At 50.2% G+C, this 27,803-nt stretch overlaps 1 protein-coding gene across 1 annotated transcript in view; it reads left to right on the forward strand.

The window, feature by feature from the left end:
- ASTN2 (astrotactin 2) overlaps positions 1-27,803 on the forward strand; it is a 551,498-nt gene that overhangs the window by 67,678 nt on the left and 456,017 nt on the right. The window contains exon 2 of the mRNA XM_065418613.1: positions 78-462. Coding sequence (XP_065274685.1) covers positions 78-462 — 385 coding nt within the window. The remainder of the gene's footprint in view (positions 1-77; positions 463-27,803) is intronic.

A 27,803-nucleotide genomic window follows, 5' to 3' on the forward strand; every position in this document is an offset into this window, starting at 1 on the left:
CCCCTTCGGGGTCTGGAGGGAACGGAGCAATGCAGGCCCTGAGCTCCTGTTAATGTTTCTCCTTTGCTCTCCTGCAGGGTGGCCTGATCGCTCTGCTCCTGCTCCTGCTGGTGTTCACAGTGGCGCTGTATGCCCAGCGGCGATGGCACAAGCGCCGCCGGATCCCCCAGAAAAGTGCCAGCACTGAAGCCACCCACGAGATCCACTACATCCCCTCGGTGCTGCTGGGCCCGCAGGCCCGGGAGAGCTTCCGCAACTCACGCCTGCAGGCTCACAACTCCGTCATCGGCATGCCCATCCGCGAGACGCCCATCCTGGACGACTACGACTTTGAGGACGAGGACGAGGTCCCGCAGCGGGCAGAGCCTGGCACGAGGGAGGACGAGTTCGGCAGCCAGGTGACGCGGACGCTGGAGAGCCTGGGCAGGGGCGGGGAGGAGAAGCCCGAATACGAGAAGAAAGGTTTGTCGCGTCCCTTCCTATTTACTCCCTTCCTACCGGCCAAATGGCTGGCTCCCAAATGTACCAGAGGGTCATTAGGAGGTGACGGATGAGCAAGGGGGCAGCTGATCTTGGTGGCGCTGGTTGGCAGCCATCGCATTCATGGCCTCTGCTTTCCTTTTGCTCAGTCGTGTGCACGGTCCAAGACACATCGGGCATTAGCCTTCGCATAGGGAACCTGGCCGCTCACTCGCTCGTGTGTGGCTGGGCTGCAGGCACATGCTTGATCAGTGCTTCAAAGTGGGGAAACTCCAGCCAGGGCGTCTGATTCTGTGAGGCGTTTTGTTTGCCATAGCGCAGCGATGTCTCCGTGCCGTATGTGCCACAGCGCAGCTTCTCGGTAGGAGCCAGTCCTGGGTCTCAGGCGTCGTCTCATTTAGCCCGTGTCTTGCTTTCATGGGCAACCATCCTTGCCAGGGATTTTCACGCTGCGGATTCTTTATAGTGTTAGCAGGGTGGGACGCGGAAAGAGAGAGTCTCAGGCTTTGTCTTCACTACCCGCCGATGCGGCGGGTAGCAATCGGTTTTTCGGGGATCGACTTACCGCGTCTAGTGAAGACGCGGTAAAATCGATCCCTGATCGCTCTGCCGTCGACTCCGGAAATCCACCTCGGCAGGAGGCGGCAGCGGAGTCGGCGGCAGCGCGGCAGCGGTCGACTTTCCCGCGTCCTCACCGCTAGGTAAGCCGACCTAAAATACGCAACTTCAGCTACGGTATTCACGTAGCTGAAGTTGCGTATCTTAGGTCGGAACCCCGCTGCAGTGTAGACCTAGCCTCATGCTTTAAAATAACACAGCCTAGCCTTTATGTAGAGCTCTTCATCTTCAAAACACTTCGCAAACACTGGTCCTCGCCCCTCTCCTAAAATAGGCACATATCAACATTCCCCATTTCTCAGAAGGAGGGGGAAACTGAGGCACAGTTTGGTAACTTGTCCTAGGCTGCAGCGGGCATTGGTGTCAGTGCCGCAGTTGGAACTCTGCAGCTCCTGACTCTCCGATGACCGGGCCGTGTGATTGCGTACACGTCCCTCAGCCAGCCTGGCAATCTCGCTTTGTTGGTCAGATGATGTAGCATTAAAGCGAACTACTAGAGAAACCCATGTGCGTAGGAAGTTCGTGACGTTATGGCTTCCCATACATTTTACTTTATTTTCTCCCCTGTTGAATCCTCCTTTAAAAATGAACAGTCTGAAACCTTCCATTTCCAACGAGCGTAAGAGTTTTCACCACTGCGTGCGCTGATGCGCAAACTTTTAGCTGAACTTCTGTGCCCGTCCAGCACAACTGGTGCCGGCAGTGTGGACAGGGATTGTAGGTCTTTACTGTCGTCAAGGCTTGTACAACATGATGGTAGACAACCCTGAATGCCTGAATCTCACCTACACTACAGCTTCTGCTGTGGCGGCCACTTAGACTGGGAGCTCTGGGGCAGGGATGACCTTTCTCTTCTGTGTTGGTACAGGGCCTAGCACAGTGGCGTGCTGGTCCGTGAGTGGGGCTCGGAGGTGCTGTTGCAACAAAAATAGTAAATAGTAATAACCACTCTGGAGCTGCGCGGATGGCGGATTATGGCTGCAAGCGCGATGGTTGTAGACAGATCTGTTAGGATTGCAGCTTGACAGATGGACAGTAGCATCCCACCTCAATTGGGTGTTAGCAGAGATGCTTTAATTAGGCCAGGCTGTATTCTGTAATTTCTAATGGGGAGTGGGGGGGGTGGAAAGAAGTGTACACACCTCTCTCTGCATTGAGGGAGGGGCGAATTTCATAATATATCTTTAAGGTCAGGCTTGACAAAGCCCTGGCTGGGATGATTTAGTTGGGGATTGGTTCTGCTTTGAGCAGGGGATTGGACTAGATGACCTCCTGAGGTCCCTTCCAACCCTGATCTTCTATGATTCTCTGAGTCTGCACTCCAAGGGAGGTGGACATCTGAGTGCTGGAGCAAGTCCCCTAAGCTGAGTCTTCCCAGAGCTGATCTGCAGCTGGGTGTGTTAGAGGGGGTTTTAAGAGCCTGGCATGGCAAGACAGGTTACAGGGGGCCCAGGCTGGCAGAACCAGGTAGACTCAGTGGTATCTCAGCGCATCAGGTGGCTTCCCAAGGGGTCCAACCCGTCACACTGACGTCCACGGCTGTTCTGATCTCTTGTGGGGGAAGTGCGGAGAGAACTACGCACAGGCAAGTATCTCTGTTGAGGCCGATGATTCTAGTGGCACGTAGCTACCGTGGGAGGTCAAAAGAGGGCCAGCGTGAGGCGGTCTCTCGGGGGCTGTAACTCAGAACGATCCCACCAACAGCACTGCAGATGAGAGCTGCCCCCCCTGGAATCTAGGGTGACCAGATGTCTCGATTTTATAGGGACAGTCCTGATTTTTTGGGCTTTTTTCTTATATGGGTACCTATTACCCCCCACCTCCTGTCCTGATTTTTCACACTTGCTATCTGGTCATCCTACTTGAATTTGACCCAGAATTCAATGGGGAGCCAGACCAGAGAGTGGGGCGCTGGGGCAATATATTCTCATCAGCCTGTGTTGTAGCTCTTTTAAGGTGGCTAGTTTTGTCCAGAACGTAGGGACAGAGAGGTACAGTAACCAAGCCTGGCGGTCACCTGTGTGTGGATTGCTGTGTCTGAATCGCACAGTCTTTTTGCCTTCCATCAATTAAAAAAAGGGCCTTTTTGGCAGTCGGAGCCAGCTATTGGGGATATCCAGAAGCAGGGAGGGGTCCAGGTGAGCCCAGGATTCAGCACAGCTGTAGTGATCTCTGGGCAGGCTTTGCCGGTGCAGGTTGAGGATACAGATGGGACAAGTTATCTTCTATTAAGTTATGTGACTACTCCCTGGGGAGAGGATGAGAGAGAGAATGAACCATGCGTGACAGATGTTAGTGATGTCACTTAATGCACCATGGGAAGGTGGTCAGATGCTACAACCATCCGGGAGGTGTAAAAGTCTATATAGAATAGAACAGACTGACTCTTTAGTTCTGCTCTTAACCTAAGATAAAACACACTCTGTCAGACCATGTGTGTTTGGAGGAATTGAACTTGGGGAGACAATCCAGCTTGGCTGCTTTGCTCCTGCATGCCCCCTGTTAGGTGTGGGCTTTCGAGGCAGTTATTTGGATGAAGATCTGATAAACTGCGCAATTGGTGGATTTGTTTCTCCCGCACAGGAGGGAAAGCGCTTTGCCCAGAGTGCTGTGGCTAATGCACATTTGATTGCCTGCATTTTTAAAGCCTGTCTCTCCGAAACAGTAATGCCCACCTCTGCTTCTCGAAATGTCATTATACAACATTTAATATCATTAACCTGCAGCACACAGTAAAATACATCCAAATAAACAAAAGCAAAGTGCATTTGTTTTACCTGCTAGCAATATTTATTGCAGGAGTAGATCGGAATGCTGCCCAAGTCCCCCTCTCGAGGGGAGTGGGAATAGCTTTTTCCTTTCCTAGAGCCCTCATTCTCGAAGATAGCAGACTTCGATTGAACATAGAAATGCTTGCAAACTCCATTCAAGCGTGAGGTCGCTTTTAATACTCTAGGAAGCTCAATTTGCAAACAAGAGCCTTTAAGGTGGCAATGCCTGGGAGTCAAGACTCGGGAGTTCTAGTTCTGTTGCTGACTTACCCTATGGCCGTGGGCAAAATCACTGAGGGCCTGATGGTCAGAGATGCTGAGTCATCAAAGTCAAGCAGAGCTGTGGGTGCTCAGCAGCTTTGGAAATCAGGGCCCTGGAGTCCCGGGCGTGGGGCCGTGAGCTGAGTCCTGGGGCTGGCAGCCGGGACCCTGGCGCAGGGCCGTGAGCCAAGTCCTGGGGCCGGCAGCTGGGCCCCCGGGAGCGGGGCCAACAGCTGGGACACCAGGCCAGCAGCCAGGCATGGGACCAGCAGCTGGGACCCTGCTGCAGCACCCCCAACTTCCTACTTCCTGTGCCTATGCTGTTGTGCTCCAATGAGCATGTAGATACCCCAGTGCCCATTTACAGCACCTGAGCAGGCCATTTCCACTCCCTCCGTTGAATGCACATGCCGGATATCGGGCCTACAATGTTAACAAAAGGCTTCCCCAGTCCTTCCCTTTGTGACAGAACCTTCGTGTGCCGGGCCTGCATTTGCATTTTTATTCTTTAACATTCTCTTCTTTGTTTTGCTTTTTTATACATTATTTAGGGTTGTCTGGGTTGGGCGAGACAGAAATAACTGAATTTTCAATAGTCTTCAGAGCAGAACAGTAAACAAGATTTAGGGCAGAATATTAAACTCCATGAGGGTTTCAGGAATTGGTGATAAAATATGTTTTACGTTGGCTGGTAAATTTCCCTTCTGTATGTCTTCTAATAGCCCATCTGCATTGCCAAAGATGCCTGTCTATTAGCCTTGGGTTGTGTAAGCAAATGTTACCGACCGTTCAGTTTAAATTAATAGTTTTTTTGTTTCAATTACCCGTCTCCATACCTTACTCCGTGAAGTGGCCTTAGGCTGTAAGAGCGGAGCTGAGGGGAAGCTAAAACTAAAAGGGGTAGGGGGAACCCCACTCAGAAATTACGTTGCTTTCCAAGTACTTTAACCAGAGGTATCTGTGGATTTGGATTGATCCTGTGATCGAGCTACTGTGAAAATGACCTTGCCTAAGACAAAGCAGCTGAGGGAAAACCTGGGCAGATATTCAGAGTGATGTGTAGATACAGCCTTGTCTTTCCCATTTGGCCTTCCTGAACCACATGGCTCCATCCTCGGCTGTCACTTTGAAATCGAGTGCCCCAGCGCTCTGTTGTCAGGATATCGCTGGAGCAGCCCTGTCTTGTGCTCTTGGCTCTCCTCAAACTCCCACTGATGTAATGGGGCTTTCGACCTCTCGGGTGCTGTAAGATTTGGCCCATGATCCGTGCAATTTAGTTTAGTCCCATTAACTAAAGTGGGAGTGGCAGGCGCTCAGCTCCTCTGACAACCAGGCCAAGAAATGCCCTTAGCAGGAGATATTTCATATCAAAGTATATGTGCTACTTTCCTATTACAGCCACCCTAGACTCATGCCAGTAAGAGATTTAGCTCACCTGCCCCCACTGCTACATTCATCTGTTCTTTACTAAACAACTGCCTGTATTTGCCAGGCACTCCTGGTCTGAACCAAAACGCCTGGCACCTGGATTGCCAAGGAAAATCTTGGTGCATTAGGCCCAGATCCTCAGAATTATTTAGGCACCTAACTTCCACTGATTTCATGGATCTAGGCCGGGGTGGGCAAACTTTTTGGCCCGAGGGCCACATCTGGGTATGGAAATTGTAGGGTGGGCCATGAATGCTCATGCAATTGGGGGTTGGGGTGCAGGAGGGGGTGAGGGCTCTGGCTCGGGGTGCGGGCTCTGGGGTGGGGCTGGGGATGAGGGGTTGGGGGTGCAGGAAGGTGCTCCAGGGTGGGACCAAGGAGTTCAGAGGGCGGGAGGGGGATCAGGGCTGGGGCAGGGGATTGAAGCATGGGAGGGGGTCAGGGGTATAGGCGCTTACCTCAAGCAGCTTCCAGAAGCAGCGGCATGTCCCCCCTCCAGCTCCTATGCGGAGGCACGGCCAGGCAGCTCTGCGTGCTGCCCTGTCGGCAGGCGCTGCCCCTGCAGCTCCCATTGGCCACGGTTCTCGGCCACTGGGAACTGCAGGGGCTGCGCTTGGGGTGGGGGCAGCGTGCGGAACCCCCTGTCTGCCCCTACACGTAGGAGCCAGAGTGGGAACATGCTGCTGCTTCCAGGAGCCGCACAGAGCGGGGCAAGCCCACGACCCCACTCCCCGGCGGGTGCTCGAGGGCTGGATTAAAAGGTCTGGAGGGCCGGATGCGGCCCTCGGGCCGTAGTTTGTCCACCCCGGTCCAGGCCTTAGGGTATAAAACCAGCTGCCTTTTCCCCGTTCTGCCTTTCCTGCATCACCTCTCTACCCATCAGCCCGGTCCCCAACCCACCTTGTAGCAGGCAGTCAGGTCTCGGGAGGCACCACTAGGCTGGAGCGATGCTATCCCAGCTTTCCAGTGGGTAGTTTAGCATCCAAGGAAGATGGTACTCGGAGTTCCCGCAATGCAGCTTTTTAACAATGTATCTGCTGGGACTTGTCCCCAGGCTGCAGACGGTGACATGACTAAAGCTGCCCCAAATGACTCTTCTGAGCGTCAGTCCCGAGCAGTAACAGCCATGGTGGAGGGTGACTCTGATGAAACTCAGGCGTTGGCTATTCCTCTTACTTTCTCACCCGTGGCCTGGCACTTGACAGGTGTTGTGTGCAGTCAGCGCCAAGTGATTGATTGGGAGAGACGGGGTTTGACGAATGCTGGGCGCCCAGGAGCTCAGACCCATGGGTGTGCTGCCTTCAACCTGGCAGGGCCTTGTGGCAGCGCAGTGATGGAAGCGCCCCCGTCCTTAGGCAGCCAGGCACACCACACCAGGCAGCCACCAGCTGTTAGGATCAATGGCACTTTCCTGGAGGAGGAGCATTCCCCCCCCCCCCCCGCTTTGTGTTCATTTGATTAGGGAGGGGGGTCGTGTTTGCCCATCTCGAGGAGGATTCTGGCTGCATGCAACATCCAGCCCGATGGAGAAACCTCTGCCAGGCTTGGGATATTATTTAGAAGAAATGCCTATTTCACAAACCGTAGGTGGGCTGAGCGGAGGGAGCCGTAGGGCCAAGTTCCCCATAGAATGCTTTGCTGGTGCATTGCAGCTAAGCAAGCAGGAAACCAGCCCCCACTTGTGCTACCAGAACTGCTGAAGTTGGAACCTGGTGCAAACAAACACAGGCGCGATGCATGGAATGACAGTTGGCAACAAGCACATCTGAGTGATAAAGTTAATGAAATTACAGGTTCTGACCTGATATAGGGCTCTGCTGTGGATAGATAAACAGCAGGGCAAAGATGAGATGTTTATTTTTCCCAGGCAGCAGACTTTAATCTGGACACATCATACACTTCTATTAACATGATAAGTAGTATGCAACCTCATTTTTTATTAAAAAAAAAAAAATGCCCCACAGCCCCACTCCAAACCTAAAGTAAACTAAATTAGAGCTGCAGGAGGAGTAGAACTGACCTGGTGACACGGCAGAGAACCCAGATGAATTTAGACAGAAGAAAATCCTGCATATGCTGCTCATGGGAGAGAAATATGAACAGGGTTTATTTTTTTAAAGAAGAGTATCCGTTGGGAGGTTTCATTAGCCAAGTAGATCGTTTTTGGATAATGAAGTGCGTTGGCGGGATGGGATGTGGGACTCAGGGGAAACTGTGTGTTGGTGGGATGGGGTCTTTTCTGCATTCTTCAGGATAGCCGGTTGGGAGCATTACCTCTGTGCTTGGCATTGTAAGTTTCGGAGGTTTGGCATGACTGCAATCTTTGGGTTCTGTGCTTTCTTTAGGGGTTTGGTGTGACGAGGCCGTGGTGCATTTTGAGCAGTAGGCATTTTTATTCCCCTCCAAATTCGAATCTTATTCAAATTGTGCTTGTGGCATTGGGTTTCTTCCCCACCCACTCCACCTCTTGGTCAGCGGCGTATTATCGTCTAGGCCAACAAGGCCTAGGGCGGCAAATTTATACAGTAATAGCAGCATTTTTGTAATTGCGGCATCAGTGACGCCGTGATTCTACCAATCATAGCGCGTATTGAAACCACTGAAGACGGCGCGATGCCATTTAGTAAACATACTTGCGAGAATCCTAAACGTTAATAAAAAACTAAAACAAGTTCATATGGGGCTGGGGGCGGCAATTATTTCAGGGCCTAGGGGCGGCAAAATCATTAATCCACCACTGCTCTTGGTCTTTCAATGCCTTTCCTTTGCCAGCTCTCTGTGACCAGTCTCCATCCTGAACTGTAACTCATCTGTCCAAGTAGAGGAGGTGCCAATACTGCTTGTGATATCTGCATTTTCTGTCCTCTCGTATCTCCTCTTACATGACGGCCAGAAGCACGCTTCCAATGGGAATTCCTAATTTAGTTGCTGTTCGCTTTTAATACCTTTATCTCTTAGCTCTACCAATAGCATCCACTCCTACAACAGCATGAGCATTCTATTTCTTTGTTGCTGTTACATTGTCTAGCCAGGTGATAACCAACAAATGTTTCTGCTCTTACTGTGACTGGAAGAGATTTGTAGCAAAGGGTTTTGAGTCCAATCCGTCACTGGGAGCAGGATCGGACCCTACGATGTGGCAGAGAAGCTGCATCAGTTACCAAGGTATGGGGGGAAAAGTGAGTTTGATTTAACGTTAAATGTGAACTGCAAAGCAAAAGTGAGAATGGAGTGAGCCACACGTTTCTGGGCCAAACCCCGTCTGAAGAAGGCTGGGTCTGGGGGGCAATCGGCACAGAAATAAGATTTTAACTAACTTTGAAAACGTCCTCTGTGAAATCTCCTTGGTACTTGCTGGTTCACTGAAGAGATCCCAGAATGCAACGTCACAGTGCTCAGATATTATGGTGATGGGCTCTGCATAAAAACTAACCAGGATGGAACAGAAGAATGAAAACATGTCAGGATTGTCACTGTCACCTGCCAGCTGTTTCCGACTCAGCGCTGGCAGAGGTGCTCTTTGCAGTCCTGGATTCTTCCCCTCTCCAACATGAGAAGCCAGTGGTTCAGAAAGGAATGAAGTCTTTGCCTGAACAGGTTCTTCCAAGGACCAAGGGAGCCAGAGTTGCTGCATGATCAATATTCAGGTGAAATTAAAGGGCGTTTAGGACTAGTAGCCCCGAGAGCAAAAAACAGTCATCTTCTGTTTTTTCAGTAGCAGCCAAACATCTTGGCTCGTGTCTCCAGTACTTTTCAGGCCTGCCTTCCTGCCCACTTCACGGGCTCCACGATGTGTGTATTGCCTGCAAGCCCAAAGCACAGAGATGAGTTATTAGCAGAGATCCAGGTGATTGATGCAGTAAGTGTATCAGGACTGTCATCTTGCACTGACAGCAGGGGTCTGGAACTCAGCTCTCCTGGGGTCTGGGTCTGGGTTTGCTTCTGACCCACTGTTGCACCTTGAAACATCTGTGTTTAATTAGCTCCCTTGTGGAGGGGAGATAACGCTTGTCTCCCTGCAGCGGTGCTGTGTGGCTTAACTGTTTGTAAAGTAGGTGGCGTTTCTACTCAGGGAAGGGAAGTAACATGTGGCACAGGGCAGCAGGGTTGGGTCAGTGATTAATGCTGGGCTGGAAAGTGGGGAATTTGGGTTCAAGTCTCTGCTCTGCTACAGATTTCCTGTGTGACCTTGTGCAAATCACTGAGTCTCTCTGGGCCTCAGTTCCTCATCTGTGCAATGGGGATAACAGCACTGCCTGCCTCCCAGGGGTATTGTGAGGAGGAATACACTAACAGCTGTGATGTGATCAGATACTAGGGGAAGGGGCGCATATAAAGTAGATAGATAAGCAAAAGCTTCTTGTATGCACCTCTGAACAAAAATAGGAGAGGCTAATACTCAGACTTAGCTCTTTTCATCAGCAGATCTCAAAGCGCTTTACAAAGGAGGTCAGTATCATTATCCCCATTTTACAGATGAGGAAACTGAGGTACAGAGGGGAAGTGACTTGCCCTAGGTCAGTGGCCAAGCTGAGACTAGAACCCAGGTCTCCAGAATCCCACTCCAGTGCACAATCCACTAGTCTGTATGTTGTGGTGCTAAAGTGCACTCTCAGGGGTGCAATGAGGCATGATCCCAGCAGTATGCAGAGTTCACTGGCAGGCCAATGACTCGGGAGCTCTGTAGGGAGAGGCTAGGGAGCTGTGGGGTAGGAACAGGTTTTCTCTGAGTGCAGCCTGGTCCTGGCTCGGCCTCTCTGCTGAGTGCGAGAGTGTAGAAATGAATCGTAATGGAGAGGTGGGGGCGCAAAATATTAATCAGAGGCATTTTGATCCTAAAAAGAACAACAACAACAACAAAAATGCTGGTTCCAATATTTGCTTGGCTTCATGGGTACATGCTAAGAGGGAGCAGAGCATCAGTTTGGTATCTGCTGTATCTTGGGACTCCACCCTACTCTAGCAGTTACCAAAAAGGCCCATGACCCAATTTATATTTGATCCAGTCCCTGCAAACGTCCCCTGTATTTTATAAACACTGTTTAAAGACACAGTCAAAATGCCCCCATGGATGGGGATTAGAATATTCTAAGTAGGCCTTTGATTCCTGGTTAAAACATGGGATGCTTAATGACTTCTTTGTTTCGGTCTTCACCGAGAAGTCTGAAGGAATGCCTAACATAGTGAATGCTAATGGGAAGGGGGTAGGTTTAGCAGATAAAATAAAAAAAGAACAAGTTAAAAATCACTTAGAAAAGTTAGATGCCTGCAAGTCACCAGGGCCTGATGAAATGCATCCTAGAATACTCAAGGAGCTAATAGAGGAGGTATCTGAGCCTCTAGCTATTATCTTTGGAAAATCATGGGAGATGGGAGAGATTCCAGAAGACTGGAAAAGGGCAAATATAGTGCCCATCTATAAAAAGGGAAATAAAAACAACCCAGGAAACTACAGACCAGTTAGTTTAACTTCTGTGCCAGGGAAGATAATGGAGCAAGTAATTAAGGAAATCATCTGCAAACACTTGGAAGGTGGTAAGGTGATAGGGAACAGCCAGCATGGATTTGTAAAGAACAAATCATGTCAAACCAATCTGATAGCTTTCTTCGATAGGATAACGAGTCTTGTGGATAAGGGAGAAGCTGTGGATGTGGTATACCTAGACTTTAGTAAGGCATTTGATACGGTCTCGCATGATATTCTTATCGATAAACTAGGCAAATACAATTTAGATGGGGCTACTATAAGGTGGGTGCATAACTGGCTGGATAACCGTACTCAGAGAGTTGTTATTAATGGTTCCCAATCCTGCTGGAAAGGCATAACGAGTGGGGTTCCGCAGGGGTCTGTTTTGGGACCGGCTCTGTTCAATATCTTCATTAACGACTTAGATATTGGCATAGAAAGTACGCTTATTAAGTTTGCGGATGATACCAAACTGGGAGGGATTGCAACTGCTTTGGAGGACAGGGTCATAATTCAAAATGATCTGGACAAATTGGAGAAATGGTCTGAGTTAAACAGGATGAAGTTTAACAAAGACAAATGCAAAGTGCTCCACTTAGGAAGAAAAAATCAGTTTCACACACACAGAATGGGAAGAGACTGTCTAGGAAGGAGTACGGCAGAAAGGGATCTAGGGGTTATAGTGGACCACAAGCTAAATATGAGTCAACAGTGTGATGCTGTTGCAAAAAAAGCAAACATGATTCTGGGATGTATTAACAGGTGTGTTGTGAGCAAGACACGAGAAGTCATTCTTCCGCTCTACTCTGCTCTGGTTAGGCCTCAGCTGGAGTATTGTGTCCAGTTTTGGGCACCGCATTTCAAGAAAGATGTGGAGAAATTGGAAAGGGTCCAGAGAAGAGCAACAAGAATGATTAAAGGTCTTGAGAACATGACCTATGAAGGAAGGCTGAAAGAATTGGGTTTGTTTAGATTGGAAAAGAGAAGACTGAGAGGGGACATGATAGCAGTTTTCAGGTATCTAAAAGGGTGTCATAAGGAGGAGGGAGAAAACTTGTTCACCTTAGCCTCTAAGGATAGAACAAGAAGCAATGGGCTTAAACTGCAGCAAGGGAGGTCTAGGTTGGACATTAGGAAAAAGTTCCTAACTGTCAGGGTGGTTAAACACTGGAATAAATTGCCTAGGGAGGTTGTGGAATCTCTGTCTCTGGAGATATTTAAGAGTAGGTTAGATAAATGTCTATCAGGGATGGTCTAGATAGTATTTGGTCCTGCCATGCGGGCAGGGGACTGGACTCGATGACCTCTCGAGGTCCCTTCCAGTCCTACAATCTATGAATCTATGAATCTATGAATCCCATTGCAAATTTCAACCTAGAAAAAAAAATGGCTTCTGCGAGATGAGAACTAGGCCCAGTTCATCAAAGCATTAAAGCTTGTGCTTAGCTCCATCTCTATTCAGCAAAGCACTTGTGTGCTTCACCCAAATGCGTGGGAGGTAAGCCTGGGCTGAAGTGCTTTTCTGGATAGGGATGTTCTGTTCAATCAGGGGTATTAATTGCAGGGGTTATAATGGTTGTGGTGTCAGGCCCTTTAACTTTGTAGCAACGTTGCTTGAACTTAATGTTGGGGGGGGGTTGTTTGTTTTTTGGGGAAGGTGGTTTTTTGTTTTAACTTGCTGAAGAGAAATTCTGCTTTCCAAATCCCTCCACTTGGTCCTAATTAATACATCGGTTGCCTCTCTGGCTGGAATGGACAGCCCCTGTGCTGGGCTTCTGGGTTTCTTCTGATCAGCCCTTTAGTGAACTCGATTGCATCAGTCTCCAGTTTGGGTCACCCTGGGGACTTGGGGCGCGGCTTATGTTTTATTCCGGAGAGAGGGTTGAGTTCATCAAGCAAAACAAATGGAATTGGGTGGAATGAGGCTTTTTTTTGCCCCCTTAACAAGCCAAGCAGGAGGAGCGGCGTCTCGGAAGGCGTGCAGCGAGGAGGCAGGGGGAAGCCTTGGGGATCCTGCGGGCTAGTAGTGCTGCAGGGTGGCATTGGCTCCTTCTCCCGGCGATCCGTTCATCACAGGGGAACGGGTGCAGGCTGCCGGGGGAGTGGTGTGAACGGTGAAATTGGCGTCCTCCCTGGAGCAGGTGTGGTCCATTTCACAGCCGGGAGAGTGCCGCACAGGTGGGGGTGGAAAGGTGGGTGTCACCCTGGTGGAACTGCAACACCCTCCCAACCGAGGCTGCCCGACAGCCCGTCTTGCCGTGCTGGAGGCTGCCTGGGGCTTAGCTGTTTTGGGGACAGAGGGAGAAAGGAGCAGAAGGTGGGCTGGATGGCTGGAGAGAGTGCGCATGGGGGTAGGGGGTGCTAGTGGGGAAAGGGAGGGACCCCCAGTGGCAGGGAGATAAAGTAGCGTCTGAGTAACCAGGGAATATTGCTGCATCCACCTCTTTTTTTAACCCTTCTTGCTGTGAGGAGGGGAATGGGGGACGGGCGGTCGTCAGGACAGTCTCTGTCTTTGCCCCTCAGACCTGCTCTGAGCAGCGTTACCAGGCTTGGCGGGCAAGGTGTTAGTGCATGGTCCGCTCTAGAGTCCTGCCAGGTTCCCGGTGGAGACAGGGCAGCAGCCGGGAGCTTCGCGGGGCTGCTGCTGAGCCGGCGTGTCCGTCGGGCACATCTGTGTTGTGCTGGCGTGTGTCTAATGGCTTCATTATGGCTGAAGCAGCCCAGCGGGGACTTGCTGCGTCCCTCAGCAGGTGCTGTTGTGAGACGGCTCAGAGCTTGGATTTCCTGGAGTGTGTTTTCCCCCCCCCCACACCTCCCTTCTCTATCTGGTGCCCTTCGGTAATTGTATTTGACATGGAGAGCGAGGAGGGGAGAAGCAGGTGGAAGGCGGACTGCTGCTGATGCTTATCACTTGGAGGTCACAGAAGGGTAAAGGACCATTGTAATGTGTTCCCCTTCCAGGCAGAACAGCTAGCCAGACATTGCTTCGTGAGCAGCAATTCAGGCGTCCTTTGCTTGATCAGTTTAAAGTGAACGTTCTGCCCCCTCCCTCCACCCCAGTACCTTAACAGGACCTACAACAACTTTGGGTACATTGGCTGTGTTTTTTGAGTTTGGTAGGTGAGCTCCTGGGATGGAGGCATTGGCTGTTTCCATTAGCAGTGGGCATAGCTATTCTCTGTTGGCTTTTACCAGCCAGGAGGGCAATGGCTCTGTTTCACTAGTCAGCAATATATATTTTTCAGGGTTTCTTGAGTGTCAGCATAATGGCATTCTTACAAAGGGTTGCACTGGCATAACTGTATCAATTAAAAATACCAGACCTTTCCCTGGTGTAGTAACAAGCATGTAGACCAGGCCTAAGCCTGGTTCAAACAGATATGAGTGTCCACGCACAAAGATGCACTGGTTGAGCAAAACTGGTATAAAATTCCACCTTCAGTTCTATTAGGAAGCTTTGGGAGGAGGCTGAAGAGACATCAGACTGGTTTCTAAAGTGCATGCAGCTTCCTATGAGGTGTGAGCAGTAAAGCGAGGTGAAAACGTCCTTACAAAACTCCTCAGCCCCGGAGTCTCTCTTGATTTCAGGTCTTGTAACAAATTAAAAACTCCAAGAGCCCTGGGAAGGCTGGAAGTTTTTTGTGCCAGGGACTGTTACTGACTGTAGCACCTAGACCTGGTTGTGCCTGTAATTGCTACCGCAGAGTAAATGATTCCAAGCAACTGCTTTGCGAGTCAGGCGGACCGAGGCTGGTCTGGTTTCACCGTGGCATGGGGGGTATGTCCGCCTTCCAGTGGGCGGAGTGACTCCCAGCTCGAGGAGACACCCCTGCTAGAGCTGGCATGCTAAAAGTAGAGTGTAGCCGCGGTGGGACAGGAGCTGGGAGGGGCTAGCCGAGCTGAGTATGTATGAGACGCTCGGATTGTACTCGGTGTGGTTTGCTCCTCACGCCGCTGCAGCTAGCGCACCAGCTCGCTCAGAGCTAGCGCGGGTACGTCTCCCCAGGCTGGGATTCGCACCCGTACCTCGAAGTGCAGGCGTCCCCTGAACGCCAGTCGTGAGGTCTCATTCATTGAGTCTGAAGAGAAGGTTCCGTGTGTAAACTGAAGCGGCGTAACCTTCTTGCCAATGGAATCAGCAGCTCGTTTAACTCGGGGTCTGTGGTGGTGGGGGGGTCATGTCAGACCCTGGCTGCTGGTTGGGAGGCCGTGGTGGTTTCGTGTGAGATAACAATGAATTCCCTTGGTGTCTGAAATGCTTTTCATCCAAGCAAAATCAGAACTACATGGATGATAAGCTGTGAAATGTTGGCTATCCAAAGAAAACAAGCCGTCAGGAACCATATAAATATAAATCCCAGGCTGGCATTGTTCATTGCTTTGTACATAACTATGAATGTTTGATAAAGCATTTACATTATTTATGGCCCCGTCGCTGCTGCTAGCTAGGTCGTAGGTGGAGTGTTGACCAGGATTGGCGTAGAGATGTTCTTTCCCTGACGCAAAGAAAGGCAGCTGTTTATTCCCACAGGGTATTTTCTGTCCCCCTTTGGATACGTCTACATTGCATCTGGGAGCAAGCCCAGAAACTTATATTGCAGGGGCTCATGCTAGGATGCTAAAAATAGCTATGTAGATGTTGTGCCTTGGGGTGGAGTTCAGGCACTTCAGCCTGGGGGGTGAGCAAGGATGGGTCCTTTTCACTCTCTAAGTGCTTCTCTTAGGGGGTTATGTTGCCAGGAACTCAAACCCCCCTCCCTGTGGTCTGCCCCTGGCTTCAGAAACAGTCTTGCGAGCAGCCTTTCTTAGGGGGAAGGTTATGGTGAAGGGAGTGGCCATGCCAATTCCAGCAGTATCTGCTTTGCTCCCTTTCCTTCTCCTCCTCCTCCTCCTCCTGTCAGTCACATTTCACTTGGGTGTAGGACTGGTTCTGCGCCCGTCTTGTCAGTTAACTCGTAAGGATGATGGATCGAGGACAAGCGCCTGCGTTGATGATGTTAGATCTATCGGCAGCTTTTGATGGCATTTATCCTGAGGCAGTGACCTACGTGAAGGACCTGCGAGGGCGGAGAGCATTGCTAAAACTTGACTCCATTCACCAGGGCAGCGAGTCATCCTTATAGGGTGCCACAGGGTTCAAGTCTGATGCCCCTCTTGCTCTGTGTATTAGGTTGTAAGGCATTGCGAGACGCAGTGTGGCTGACGCTGCTTAGATCTGGCTTCTTCTGGTAAACCTGGAGACAGTGGCTTCCTTCCTCTCACAGCCTGAGAAAGAGACCTGGGTGAAAACTAGATCAGCATAGCTGTGTCCACCCTGAGAGATGCAGCTATGGCAACCTAAGCCCCGGTGTAGACTGCGTTAGCTACTGCCTCTTGGGGCGGTGGATTAACTACAGCAATGGGAGAACATAGCCTGGGTCTGGTTGCTTGACCCAGCTGTTTGCAAGCAGGGGGAAGCCGCTTGAGGAATTCCCGGGGTCTGTAACATCCCTGTGAGTGTGTGTAACCACAGCCTGTCGAGGTCGTGTCCGATCTTGGCTTCTTCTGGGTTCCCAGGTTGTAGTGGTAGGCAGAAATGCTTTCACTGGCCAGGAGACAGTGCTTCCTGCTGAGATGGGGACCTCGCCAGGGCAGTCTCGAGCATGGAAGTGACAGAGCTGCCATCCTGTAACATATCTTTACAGTCAGCTCCCCTGGCAAACCACTCTGATGCTTCAGCTAGTGCAGAATAGATCTCCCTGCTTTTCACATACAACAGACGAGGGATGAGAATGCATTACTTCTGCTCCACATGTTCTTACAACCACTTGCCCACTGCATCTGATAAACTTAGAAATACAAACACTTATTGTTCCATCTTCCTGCCAATACAGGATTGTTCCCCGTTGTATGTTTACTCGTGTTTCCCCAGTGTGGTTTTAAACATACAGAACAATTTGGCTTCTGTTACTTCCTATGGGAAAGTGTTCTTCCACTGTGGGAACTGAATAGATCTCAGCATCAAGGGAAGATTTCTCCTGACATTCAGCCTCTCTTTTCCATGCTTTAATATTGAAGGTACGTGCCAACTTGCACTCTAGGAGGAATATGATCTCCAGACATATCCAAAGCAAGAATCCCACCTCTGAATACGCAAGTCACCTCTCCTTAGGTCACCAAGCCACCTATTTTCTGTACCTAAACCTTCCTTCCACACGGTGCCCCATGTACACTGTTGAGATGGAAGCTCTTTGTCTGATTGTTAATGCTTTTACTAAGAGGTTTTGCAATGCTCTTTGTGAAGCTTTACTCTGTGTAACTTATGTGAAGAATTTTGTTGTGTGTTTGTACAGCACCTAACATAGGGGGTCTGGGATGTAGGCTCCTGGGTTTTACGGCAACGCATACAATAATACTTTGCATTGTATTTCTTTGAGTTAATGTCATTCCTTTTTGACACACAGGCTTGCTTGAGTTCATCCATTCTCAGCTGCCTCCTCAACGTGTGGCACAGGCTTCCACAGGGCAGATGCCCAGGGGCTGGCATTTGTTTGCCAGCTGGGCAAGGAAAAATGAAAAACCGAAGAGCAAACTTGTTGGCAAAAAGGACAAACTGCTGGGGAGCCCCTGTGCCTGCTCATCCTGGCTTGACTATCGCCCCAGGGGGAGCCATGCCAGGCTCTCTGGAGCAGAAAGCAGGGTGGTGGCGGTGTTGCAAATGTTTTGCAGCGCGCTGGGGAGAAAGGTGAAGGAGCCCGAGAGGGGATGAGCATGTGGGAGGTGTCCTGGGGGGTGGAGAGGGAGGGATGCTAAGGTCAGGCTGCATTACAGCGGGTGGCGGATAGACGTTCTCACTTTGTGAACTGTCTGTTAACCACATCAAAACCGATTAGGTGCATGTTCACTCTGTGGATTTAGGCCAAGCGGCAGGAACCAAATGGCTGTGATCAAGCTGCTGATTCATATTAATAGATTGTAAAGCTAGAGGGACCATTATGATCATTGAGTCCGACCTCCTGCGTAACACGGTTTGGAGACAGTGATGACTGGTCAAGGCCTGGTAGCAGCCCCAAAGGTCTCACAGCAAGACAAGGATCTGTCGTCTCCCCACCACGCATCCACCTTCTGTAGCAGGGCAGAGACGGGGCATGTGCCCCTCGGTGGGGGAAGTGCACTCCCTGGGCTGTGGCAGAAAGAAGCATCACTCACGGCTATCAAAGCAGACAGGCTGATCCTTCCAGAGTGACAAGCATCTGAGCTCCAGCCCAGGGGTTTGCAACTGCAGTGCCACCTTCCGTCTGGCATAGGCCCGCTTTAGGTTTGCATTCTTGTCCCCAACCAGTCTGTTTGCTCTCCTGGCATCTCCTGGGGTGAATGGGCACCATGGGCAGCATCTGCCAGAGGGCTGCAGACAGCTGCCTAGATCGGCACCATGGTGGGATTCCACAGAACAGAGATGCAGGCTTTCGAGCTCTGCCATCGTCTGACTCCGGCAACGTGATGCCTTTCCAGAACCGTCCTGTTGGCTCTCCTTGGACAGTGCTGAAATGGGGATCTGGTAGGTGGACTTCTCCCCTCTGAGTCAGTCCCTCGCATGGGGCGAAGGACCTCTGGGCTGCTACTGCAGGAGCTGCCCTCCCTGAGCTCCCCTCCCCTCCTCTCCTTCGGGCCCTTCCTTTCCATTTCGCACCCCTTCCCCGGAGTCATCCTTTCATGACTTCCAACAGCTGCGTGTAGGGAGGCGGCTGACAATGAGACTCCACTCCACCTTAGGGGCCCCCAGATATGTTAAAAAAGACCCTGAGCTAAAGATCCCGCCAGAGGTCTGGATAAGCTCTAGGAAGGACGGCTGGTTCCCTGGGTTGGAGAGGTTCTGCTCTGGCACAGAGCAGGCTCTGGTATGGCCGGCCCAACCCTTTCCTCAGCCAGCACTGGTCAATGGGAAGAGCACGTTCCCTCACCTCCTGAGGATGCTGAAAGTCTCTAGTGCTGGCCACCTCGTGCCCTAGGGGATCAAGAGCGCGTTCTGCAGGGGCAGAGGTGGGACTTTTCTCTCTGTCTCCGTAGGGCCTAGGGGCCCTCATTCCCTGCATGCGTTTTATGAAGATGTTCCGTTCTCCTTTTCAAGCGCTGTCATTAATAACCTTTGCTGGCTACCCAGGAGGGGTGGGGCGGAGGCAGCGCCACTGTTCTCACTTGGAGATTATTGATCTCTCTCTCCCCGCTCCACGGAACATTAGGCTCGGGATTTTGCCGTGAGCCCATTAGCGCCAAATAAGGAAGCTTCCTCCAGAGTGTTTTTATTTAACTTTTCAATTATTTTATAACTTGAGGAGCGCTGGCGGCTGCTGAGGGACGGCACCGTTAGCCGTCCTGGCTCTTTGCTCCTGCTATCTGGCTGCGCATGCTAAAAGGTGCTCTAACAAGATTTGTGTGGGCTTCCTCATGGCCATAGCAGCCAAGGGGACTGATGCTGTGAGCTTCCTCATGGGAGTGCCCTCTCAGTGCTAGTGAGGGTGCCAGCTAAGGGGTGAGCTTCCTCGCCACAGTGCCCCATGGGTGCCAGCGGTGGGAGGGAAGGGCAGGGGGATAGAGTGCCCTGTGGGTGCTGGTGGGGGAGGGCAAGGCAGGGCTGCCCAGAGGGGGGGGCAAGTGGGACAATTTGCCCCAGGCCCCGGGCCCCACAGGGGCCCCCACGAGAATATAGTATTCTGTAGTATTGCAACTTTTTTTTATGGAAGGGGCCCCCGAAATTGCTTTGCCCCAGGCCCCCTGAATCCTCTGGGCAGCCCCGGGGCAAGGGAGCTTCCTCATCACAGTGCCATGTGGGGGGAGTTTCCTCACTGCCGGACATGGGTGGGGCTGGGCCAAGGCGCATCCCAGACCAGGGATACAGCTGCATATCCCAGGGGAACCTGGCTAGGTCCTGACATCATGGCCAAAGAAGCGAATTGACTGCTTGCTTTCAATGGTGTTCGCAGTGCATAGGTTTGAGGGAGGGGATGCTGGACAACAGCTCTCAAGTGTTTGATCTTTCCCTACGTATTTATAATTATACAGCATTAGCTTAATTACCACGATGAGAGAAAGGGAGGGGGAAGGAACACACTGAAAGTGCGCGGGGGGAGGGGGGGGGGAAATAATGGCAGTTGCCCATCGGTGGGGCTGTGATTGTGGCCGTAATTGCAAATGGTGCTATTAATACAACACTTATTCATTCACGACAATGAAAGAAAAAAAGGGGGGGAAAGGGAAGCGCTTTGCAATTACCCCGTTCCAAATGAAATTAACATTCCGTGGCATTTTCCAGTCAATGGTTAGTTTGCACACATGAGTGGAGGCAATTAGCTGAGCGCCGTGACTGGAGAGAGGATGAAGACGGGTCAGGGCGCCCGGTAACCGAGGGGCGGGCGGCTCTTCAGCCTTTCCTTCCGCACTCCCCGGCTGCTGCTGGGCTCCCTCCTCCCTTCCCCCTGCAATAGTCTGGAAATCGGTCTCTTGTGGTCACCTATGTCTAGGTCTCCGGGGCAATGCTGGGCTGTAAGATTGACAGCTGGAGTGAGAATGGCTTCTGAGCATTTCTACTGCCTGCCCCAGCTCGGGTGGGGGACCCCATGGGAAGGAGGAGGATGGGGCTTCACACGGGGGGTGGAAATATGGAAAGGATAAAATCGGTAAAGAGAACTGGAGAGCCAGGCTTTGCCATCCAGAACCAAACGCGCCAGGCGTGGCTCATGAAGCCAGGTTTTGCTGTTCAACCGGGCCTGGGTTAGTTGGGCTACTCCTACCCAGAGCTGCTCCCTGAATCAGACTGTAGCCCTCAGAACTGAGCTGCCCTGGTTTAGAGCTGGAGAGATCAGATGTCCCTTTGCACTCTGCTGAAACTGCTGGGGGAAGAGATGAGATATAAGGGTTTGCACTGATTGAAATTAAATGTTGATTTGCACCTGGTGTGTGTTGGTTTAACTGTAATTTAGGTACAAGCTAAACCCCTATCAGGCAAGTTCAAACCCATGTAAAGGTATGTTTGCACTGGAGCTGGAAGGTGTAATTTCCAGCTTGAGTAGACACCTGCACTAGCTTTGATTGAACTAGTGCACTAAAAATACACAGGTGGCCACAGCAGCCCAAGTACGTAGTTAGGGTCTCAGATGAGATTGTACGCAGGGGGGCTAGAGGATTGTGCTTATGGTGGCTAGTCCATCTTGCTGCTCATGCTGCTGCAGCTATACATCTATTTCTAGCATGCTATCTTGATCAGAGCTAGCACAGGTATGTCTACTCAGGCTGGAAACTACACCTAACAGCTTCAGTGTAGATTGCCCACTGGGTGTGTCCACATGGAGCCTTGCACTGGGTCCATTAAACCAGTCTCAATGGGCATTTCCAGCCAGTCCACAGCACCTAGGAACTGTGCGTGGCTGCTTGCACAATCCCGCTCAAGCCAAAGCCCAGCCCTGAAAATTCTCTGGGCCTTGCCTCCGGACAGTGAGCGTCGAGGGGCTACCTGCTCCTGCTCAAGCTTCTGAACGTATTGGCCATAATGTGAAGAAAAAAAAAATCAGCCCCCTACCTGCCTTGCATTCGTCTCCTGCAGCACTTAGATGCAGAGTGCAAAAGTTACATCCATATCTGACTACGGCACTTATCGACTCCCCCTAGTATCTGAGCATCTCACAATCTTCTGTGTACTTCTCCTCCCCAACACCGCTGTGGGGCAGGGTGGTGCTATGACCCCTCTTGTATAGAAGGGGAGCTGGGGCACAGAGAGCCCCAGTGACTTGGCCAAAGTCACACGGGAAAGTCTGTAGCAGAGCTGGAAATTGATCCTGCGTCTGAGTTCCAGGTTAGTGCCCTAACCAGTGGGCCACCCTCCCCTCTTAAATCAATAAAGCCAACCCTGCCCCTCCTATTTCGGAAGCTTTCCCATCATTTCAAGCACTGGTGAGGCCTGATGTATTATCCCAGCAAGCCACAGGCGCTCGGTGCCCTGAGTGACTGTAGAGCAGTGCGGGAGAACTGCAGTGGCTGGAGACTACAGCATCATCTAGCGCTGAGGTTTGGGAAGTCCCAAGCAGCTGATTGCCTAGGTGAGCCCTGGGCCATCAGTATTACGTAGGTATCCAGTACAGCGTGAGCACTGCCCACATTCTGCTTCGAACCCCCGCCCCCCTCCACCCATTGTCTAAATGCCTGGCCCTGCACACCCAGATCCTCTGTGGTGTAGCTAGGAGAGGAAAACTGGGTGGGCCCTGGCTTTCGGATAGGCAGGCAATGACAGGAGGGTCACCTCCCCGCCACAGATGGAGATTATGGTTTTGTGGGACCCTGGGCAAGTGGGAGTCCCATCCCACCCCTTCTGCCTGCAGTCTTCTCTTCCCCCCTCCCCCGTGCTCCTGCCAGGGAAATGGGGTTGGGGTGCAGGGGCTTGTCCTGCTCCGCCCGCCGCTCCTGCTGGGGAGCAGGGTCAGGGTGTGATATGGATGCTATGTGGGTGGGCAGTGGCTACGTCCCTGGCCCAGAGGTGGCCATCAGGGAGCTCCCATGCACATGACAGCTCAAGGTCACCCAGCGAGTCTGTATCCGAACCAGGAATAGGTCCCGTGACCCAGTCCCCAACACCTGTAGTTCTCAACCATTTTTTGGTCCATAGTCTGTACAGTGCGAAGCCAGCTGCACACGCCTTTGCAATGCCACTCCCCCAGCCACCGGGAACAACAGCGCTTGGGCTGAGGGGCGGACAGAGGAGGGTGGAGTTGGGGCGGAGCGGGGCTAGAAGCAAGCTGCTGTCTCCTTTTCATGCTTTGGCTGCTGCTGAGTCCAAGTGACCCAAGCATTTTACTGCCCTCAGCCAGTGGGTGGAATCTGCTAAAGGCATTTGAAGAGACCCATGTGTGGGCCACACACCCCACTTAGAGAACTGCTGCCCTAGACAGTGCTTCCATTACAAACAAACAAACAAACAGGGCCAGCGTCCTTCCCAGTCATGGATGGCTTAGACTACTTGATCCGTTGGCTCCTCCTTAGAGGTTTTTAAGGTCAGGCTTGAGAAAGCCCTGGCTGGGATGATTTAGTTGGGAATTGGTCCTGCTTTGAGCAGGGGGTTGGACTAGATGACCTCCTGAGGTCTCTTCCAACCCTAATCTTCTATGATTCTATGATATTCTATGATTCCCCCTCCCCCCCTGCCGCCACAGAGTTCCTGTCTGCGTTACTCCCTTCCCTAATTCGGGGTGTGCGTGGGAAATGTTCCAGCTGAGGCTGCCGGCCCTGGAGCTGACAGGAGGGGTTGGATATCAGTCTCTCTGAGCATCTCCCTTTTCGCACAGCCATCGCCTGCTCCGAGCTTTATTAAAAAGCAACTGAGACTTTTTCAGATTTGTTAAACTACTGAAAAAGCGCGATGGTATCAAGGTTTCTTTTCTCCTGCCCGGTCCTAGATAAGGCCTGTGCTGGCTCCGAGCCCAGAACAATGAGGGGGGTGGAGAGCGGGCTCGAGAAGCAACCGTCTTATGAATATATGAAGGAGGAAAATATATTTGTTCAGCTTCCCACAAAGGAGACAGCATCTTGAATGAAGGGTCTCTCCCTCCCCCCCAAACAAACAAAGACATTGACCATGAAAATAAGGTAGATAGATATGTTTTAATGAGATGCATCCATTTTCTATTATAACACCAAACAAAGTGTGTGTGTGTGGGGGGGGGTACATTTAAAAAGAAATGTTGCAAATGCAGTAGAGGGTTTTTAGAAGGGATATTGGAGCCATGGGGCTGTTGTAACAGAACTGGAGGGGAATGACTATATAATTTGCATTGAAGAATTTCTCCAAGCTGGATGGATTCGCTCTGTCTCCTTGTTATTTTATGTGACTCAGGTAGATAGGCTGGAGTGCTGGGAGTAGGAGAAGAGCGAGGAATACAGACCACGATCATGCCTTGTTTATAATCTCAACCGATTGGCCGATCTAAGAAGTGACTGGAGACCATACCTACTTCCCAAGGCTATCACTCTCACGTGCGTTGCTACAATACATGGTCAGCTTTCCTTGGTTTTGTTTAGGGGATTTTCTTTTCTTTCTTTTTTTATGATTGCTTTGCGGCATTGTGCATTCAGCAGCATCATTGCGTGCTTTGGAATCTGCTCATCCATGTGTGCAAGAAAGCAATTGAAAATGGCACTGAAGAATTGCGAGAGACTTTTACCAGAACGTTGCTGAGATTTTGGTACTTTCTTGCTGAAGACAGGAGCAACATAAAGATGTCCAGTGGTTGGAGAAAGGAGACCGGGGGTTGGGGCTCCTGGATTCTGTTGTTTGTTCTGCCACTAGCTTACTGGGTGACCATACCCCCCTGTGCTTCATTTTCTCCTTCTGAAAAATGGGGATAAAGGATTTCCTTGAGTGCACCGAGTATTATGCATATTAATTAGTGGATGTTTGTAAGATCTCTAGTTCTTGCTCTTTGCTTGGCAGGGTGCCTGCTGCATTTAGAGGTGGGACTTGTGCAAATCAGTCCACATTCAGCCTTTCAGGACCAATACCAAACATGGTTGATGCTTGAGAAAACAGCCTCTAATTAATAACTAATAATTAGTCAGAAATGGACATTTCTACCCTCTGGGAAATTCCAACATTTCAAATGTTATTTTTGTCCCAAATCAGAACTGTGACACTGGCAGACCAGGTGCCAGCTCATGCCAAGGACTCTACGCTTGGCCATGACCAAGTTTAGCTTGAAATTAGATGAAGGTTTCTAGCCATCGGAGGAGCGAAGTTCTGGAACAGCCTTCTGAGGGGAGCAGTGGGGTCAAAAAAACAAAATCACTTCAAGACTGAGCTTGATAAGTTTATGAAGGGGATGGTAGGATGAGACTGCCTACGGCATGCAGCCGATCTGCGATTGCTAGCAGCAAATATCTACAGTAGCTGGTGAGAAGACACTAGATGGGGAGGGCTTTGAGTTACTACAGCGAATTCTTTTCCAGGTGTTTGGCTGGTGAGTCTTGCCCACATGGTCATGGTCTAACTGATCGCCAGATTTGGGGTTTTGAAGAAATTTCCCCCTGGGTCAGATTGGCAGAGTTCCTGTGGGTTTTTCATCTTCCTCTGCAGCATGGGGCCACTTGCAGGTTTAAACTAGTGGAAATGGTGGATTCTCTGTAACTTGTAGTCTTTAAATCACAATTTGAAGACTTCAGTCACTCAGCCAGAGGTCAGCGGTCTATTAGAGGAGTGGGTGGGGGAGGTTCTGTGGCCTGCAGTGTGCAGGAGGTCAGACTAGATGATCATGATGGTCCCTTCTGGCCTTAAACTCTATGAACCTCACTGAACGCTGACAAATGCATGGCTGGAAACCAGTCTGGCTCCCCTGTGTGTTAGAATTGTTAAAATAGGTATTTAGAATTATACAATATGTGTATATTTCAGTATTTACGTGTTTGCTCTGAAACTGTAAATCCACATAGTCATGGGAGAAGCATTACCAAGTGTGAAATACAAGTTTACCACAGGAGGTGTCATCTCCTGCCCAACAAAGGAAGGCCCATAGACATCAGACAAACCACTGTGGAACATCAGAGGACAAAAGACTTGGTTGATTGCTCCCCCCACATCCCTGGAGAGGAGATGTGCAGGTGGGCTCGTCCCATCAGCTTGAACTCTTGGGGAAGGGATTAAAAGCCCTGACAAGAACGCTACTTGGACTCAGAGGAGCAAAAATTGCAAAGCATAAGCAAGGGATCCCCAGCTGCTTAGCCTGGGTTAGCCGTAAAGGGCACACACCGCTTTGTTGCAAGTGTTGTCTTTGATATAGGATCTAAGGTACAATTGACCTGGGATAAATGACTGGTCCTTTGGGACTGGGAGTAACCTGAATATTATTGCGATTTTTGGTGTAAGGGACCATCCATCAAAAAGGCAGCTTACCTGGGTGCCAAGATAGAGTGCCCAAGGGGACTGTCTGTCACTCCATGTTAAGGCTGTTACAGTGCTTGAGGAGCTCACACTTGATAACTTGGTTGGTAAAATCTAAGCCTAGAACTCACAACCCGTTTGGGGTTTTTGCCCTGCTTCTTCGCAGTCTGCCCCGAGGTTGGTACTCTCACTTGTGAGCCACTCCAGACAGTCTGACAGGGACAAAAAGTCCAATTCTTGAAATATTTCATGTAATCCAAATTCTGAAATATTTTGATTTGGAAACTTCTAAACGATCTTCGCAATTGTTGGGCTGACTGCAAGTTACCTTGGCCAGTTGTTACAGAATGGTTCGGGGGGAGCTAGTAGTGAACTGGCTTTAACTGGCTGGGCTGGCTTGCAGCCACTCAACTAAATAAACAAGACAAGAAATAAGGAGGGCCTAAAAAGGTTGTGTGAAAATAGAAAACAGTAGTGTTTCCTGCTTGTGGGTCTACACGCCCTCCCTTAAAAAATAAAAATAAAAAACAGCTATGCAAATTGCTTTAGACAGACAGTCTCACCTGTGGACCCTGGCCTTGTGGGTGCCCAGAAATTCCCCCAACCTGAAGCAGTGCCTGCTACGAGCCCTCAGGTACAAGGCTGGAGGGTCCGGGACTGTCTGTAGCAGAAGGGGCGTAAGCATCGATGCTTGCTTGGTTGCTGAAAAGCACGTATTCAGTAACGCGTAAAGGCCGAAAAGCTTATTATACTTTAGCAATAAAACCAATTATACTTAAGCACCTGGTGTGGCTTCATTAAGTGTATCTGAGACCCCCCCCCCCTTTGGCTCGACAGCAATATGAAACATTTTAATAATGTCATAATATAATATACCTTAATCACAGTATCTATATATAGATATACACCTCCCCGATATAACGCGATCTGATACAACACGAATTCGGATATAACGCGGTAAAGCAGTGCTCCGGGGGGGTGGGGCTGCGCACTCCGGCGGATCAAAGCAAGTTCAATATAACGCGGTTTCACCTATAATGCGGTAAGATTTTTTGGCTCCCGAGGACAGCGTTATATCGGGGTAGAGGTGTATATTAAATATGATTGTAAACATAATGCATGCAAGTGAATTACATTAATTATTAAATAGCATAAATATAAAATATTAAATATAAATATGAGTCAAAAAGAAACAAGAAAGTGAAAACAAAATACTCCAGTTTGATTTCAGAGGTTTCCAAACTTTTTTTTTTATCAAAAATGTAGTCGAATTCAACATATTTCCAGGAAACATTTTGGTTATGTCAAAGCACTTTCCGAAAACTGCTTAGATGACATTTTTTGACCAACTTTACTAATTATACTGTGCCATCCTATAGCACCTTCTCTCCCAGGCTTTTGGAGCGTTACAAACAGTACTGCTAACTCCACGCACTCAAAAATTACGAGTTTGGTCTGCAAATCATGAGCTTTGTTTAAGAAACCCCCCAAAACGTATTTTGGGCCTTTTCCTTTGCCTTCTAGTTTCTGAGCCTAGGAACCCCACTTGAGTCGTTTTTAAGCTATTTTCTGTAACCATGAAGGCTAAAATCTACTTTAAAAACAAAACAGATTCTCACTGTGCCAGGACTTGCAGCCTTAAGCAAAACACCAAATATCACGAAATGCATGAGAAAACCACGAGAGTTGGCAGCTCTTCAGCTATTAAGATTCACAGCTCTGTTTTACACACTGAAAATTGAGACACAGAGAAATTGTCTTGTCCAGCTGACGTAGCAGGTCAGTGGAAAAGTGAGGCATAGAACCCAGGAGTCCTGACTCCTATTTCCCAGTTCTCTTAGTTAAAATTACCTTTCAAGCAAACCCGGAGGAAGTCAATGGATAT

This window comes from Emys orbicularis, chromosome 18, assembly GCF_028017835.1.
Source record: "Emys orbicularis isolate rEmyOrb1 chromosome 18, rEmyOrb1.hap1, whole genome shotgun sequence".
Lineage (NCBI taxonomy): Eukaryota > Metazoa > Chordata > Testudines > Emydidae > Emys > Emys orbicularis.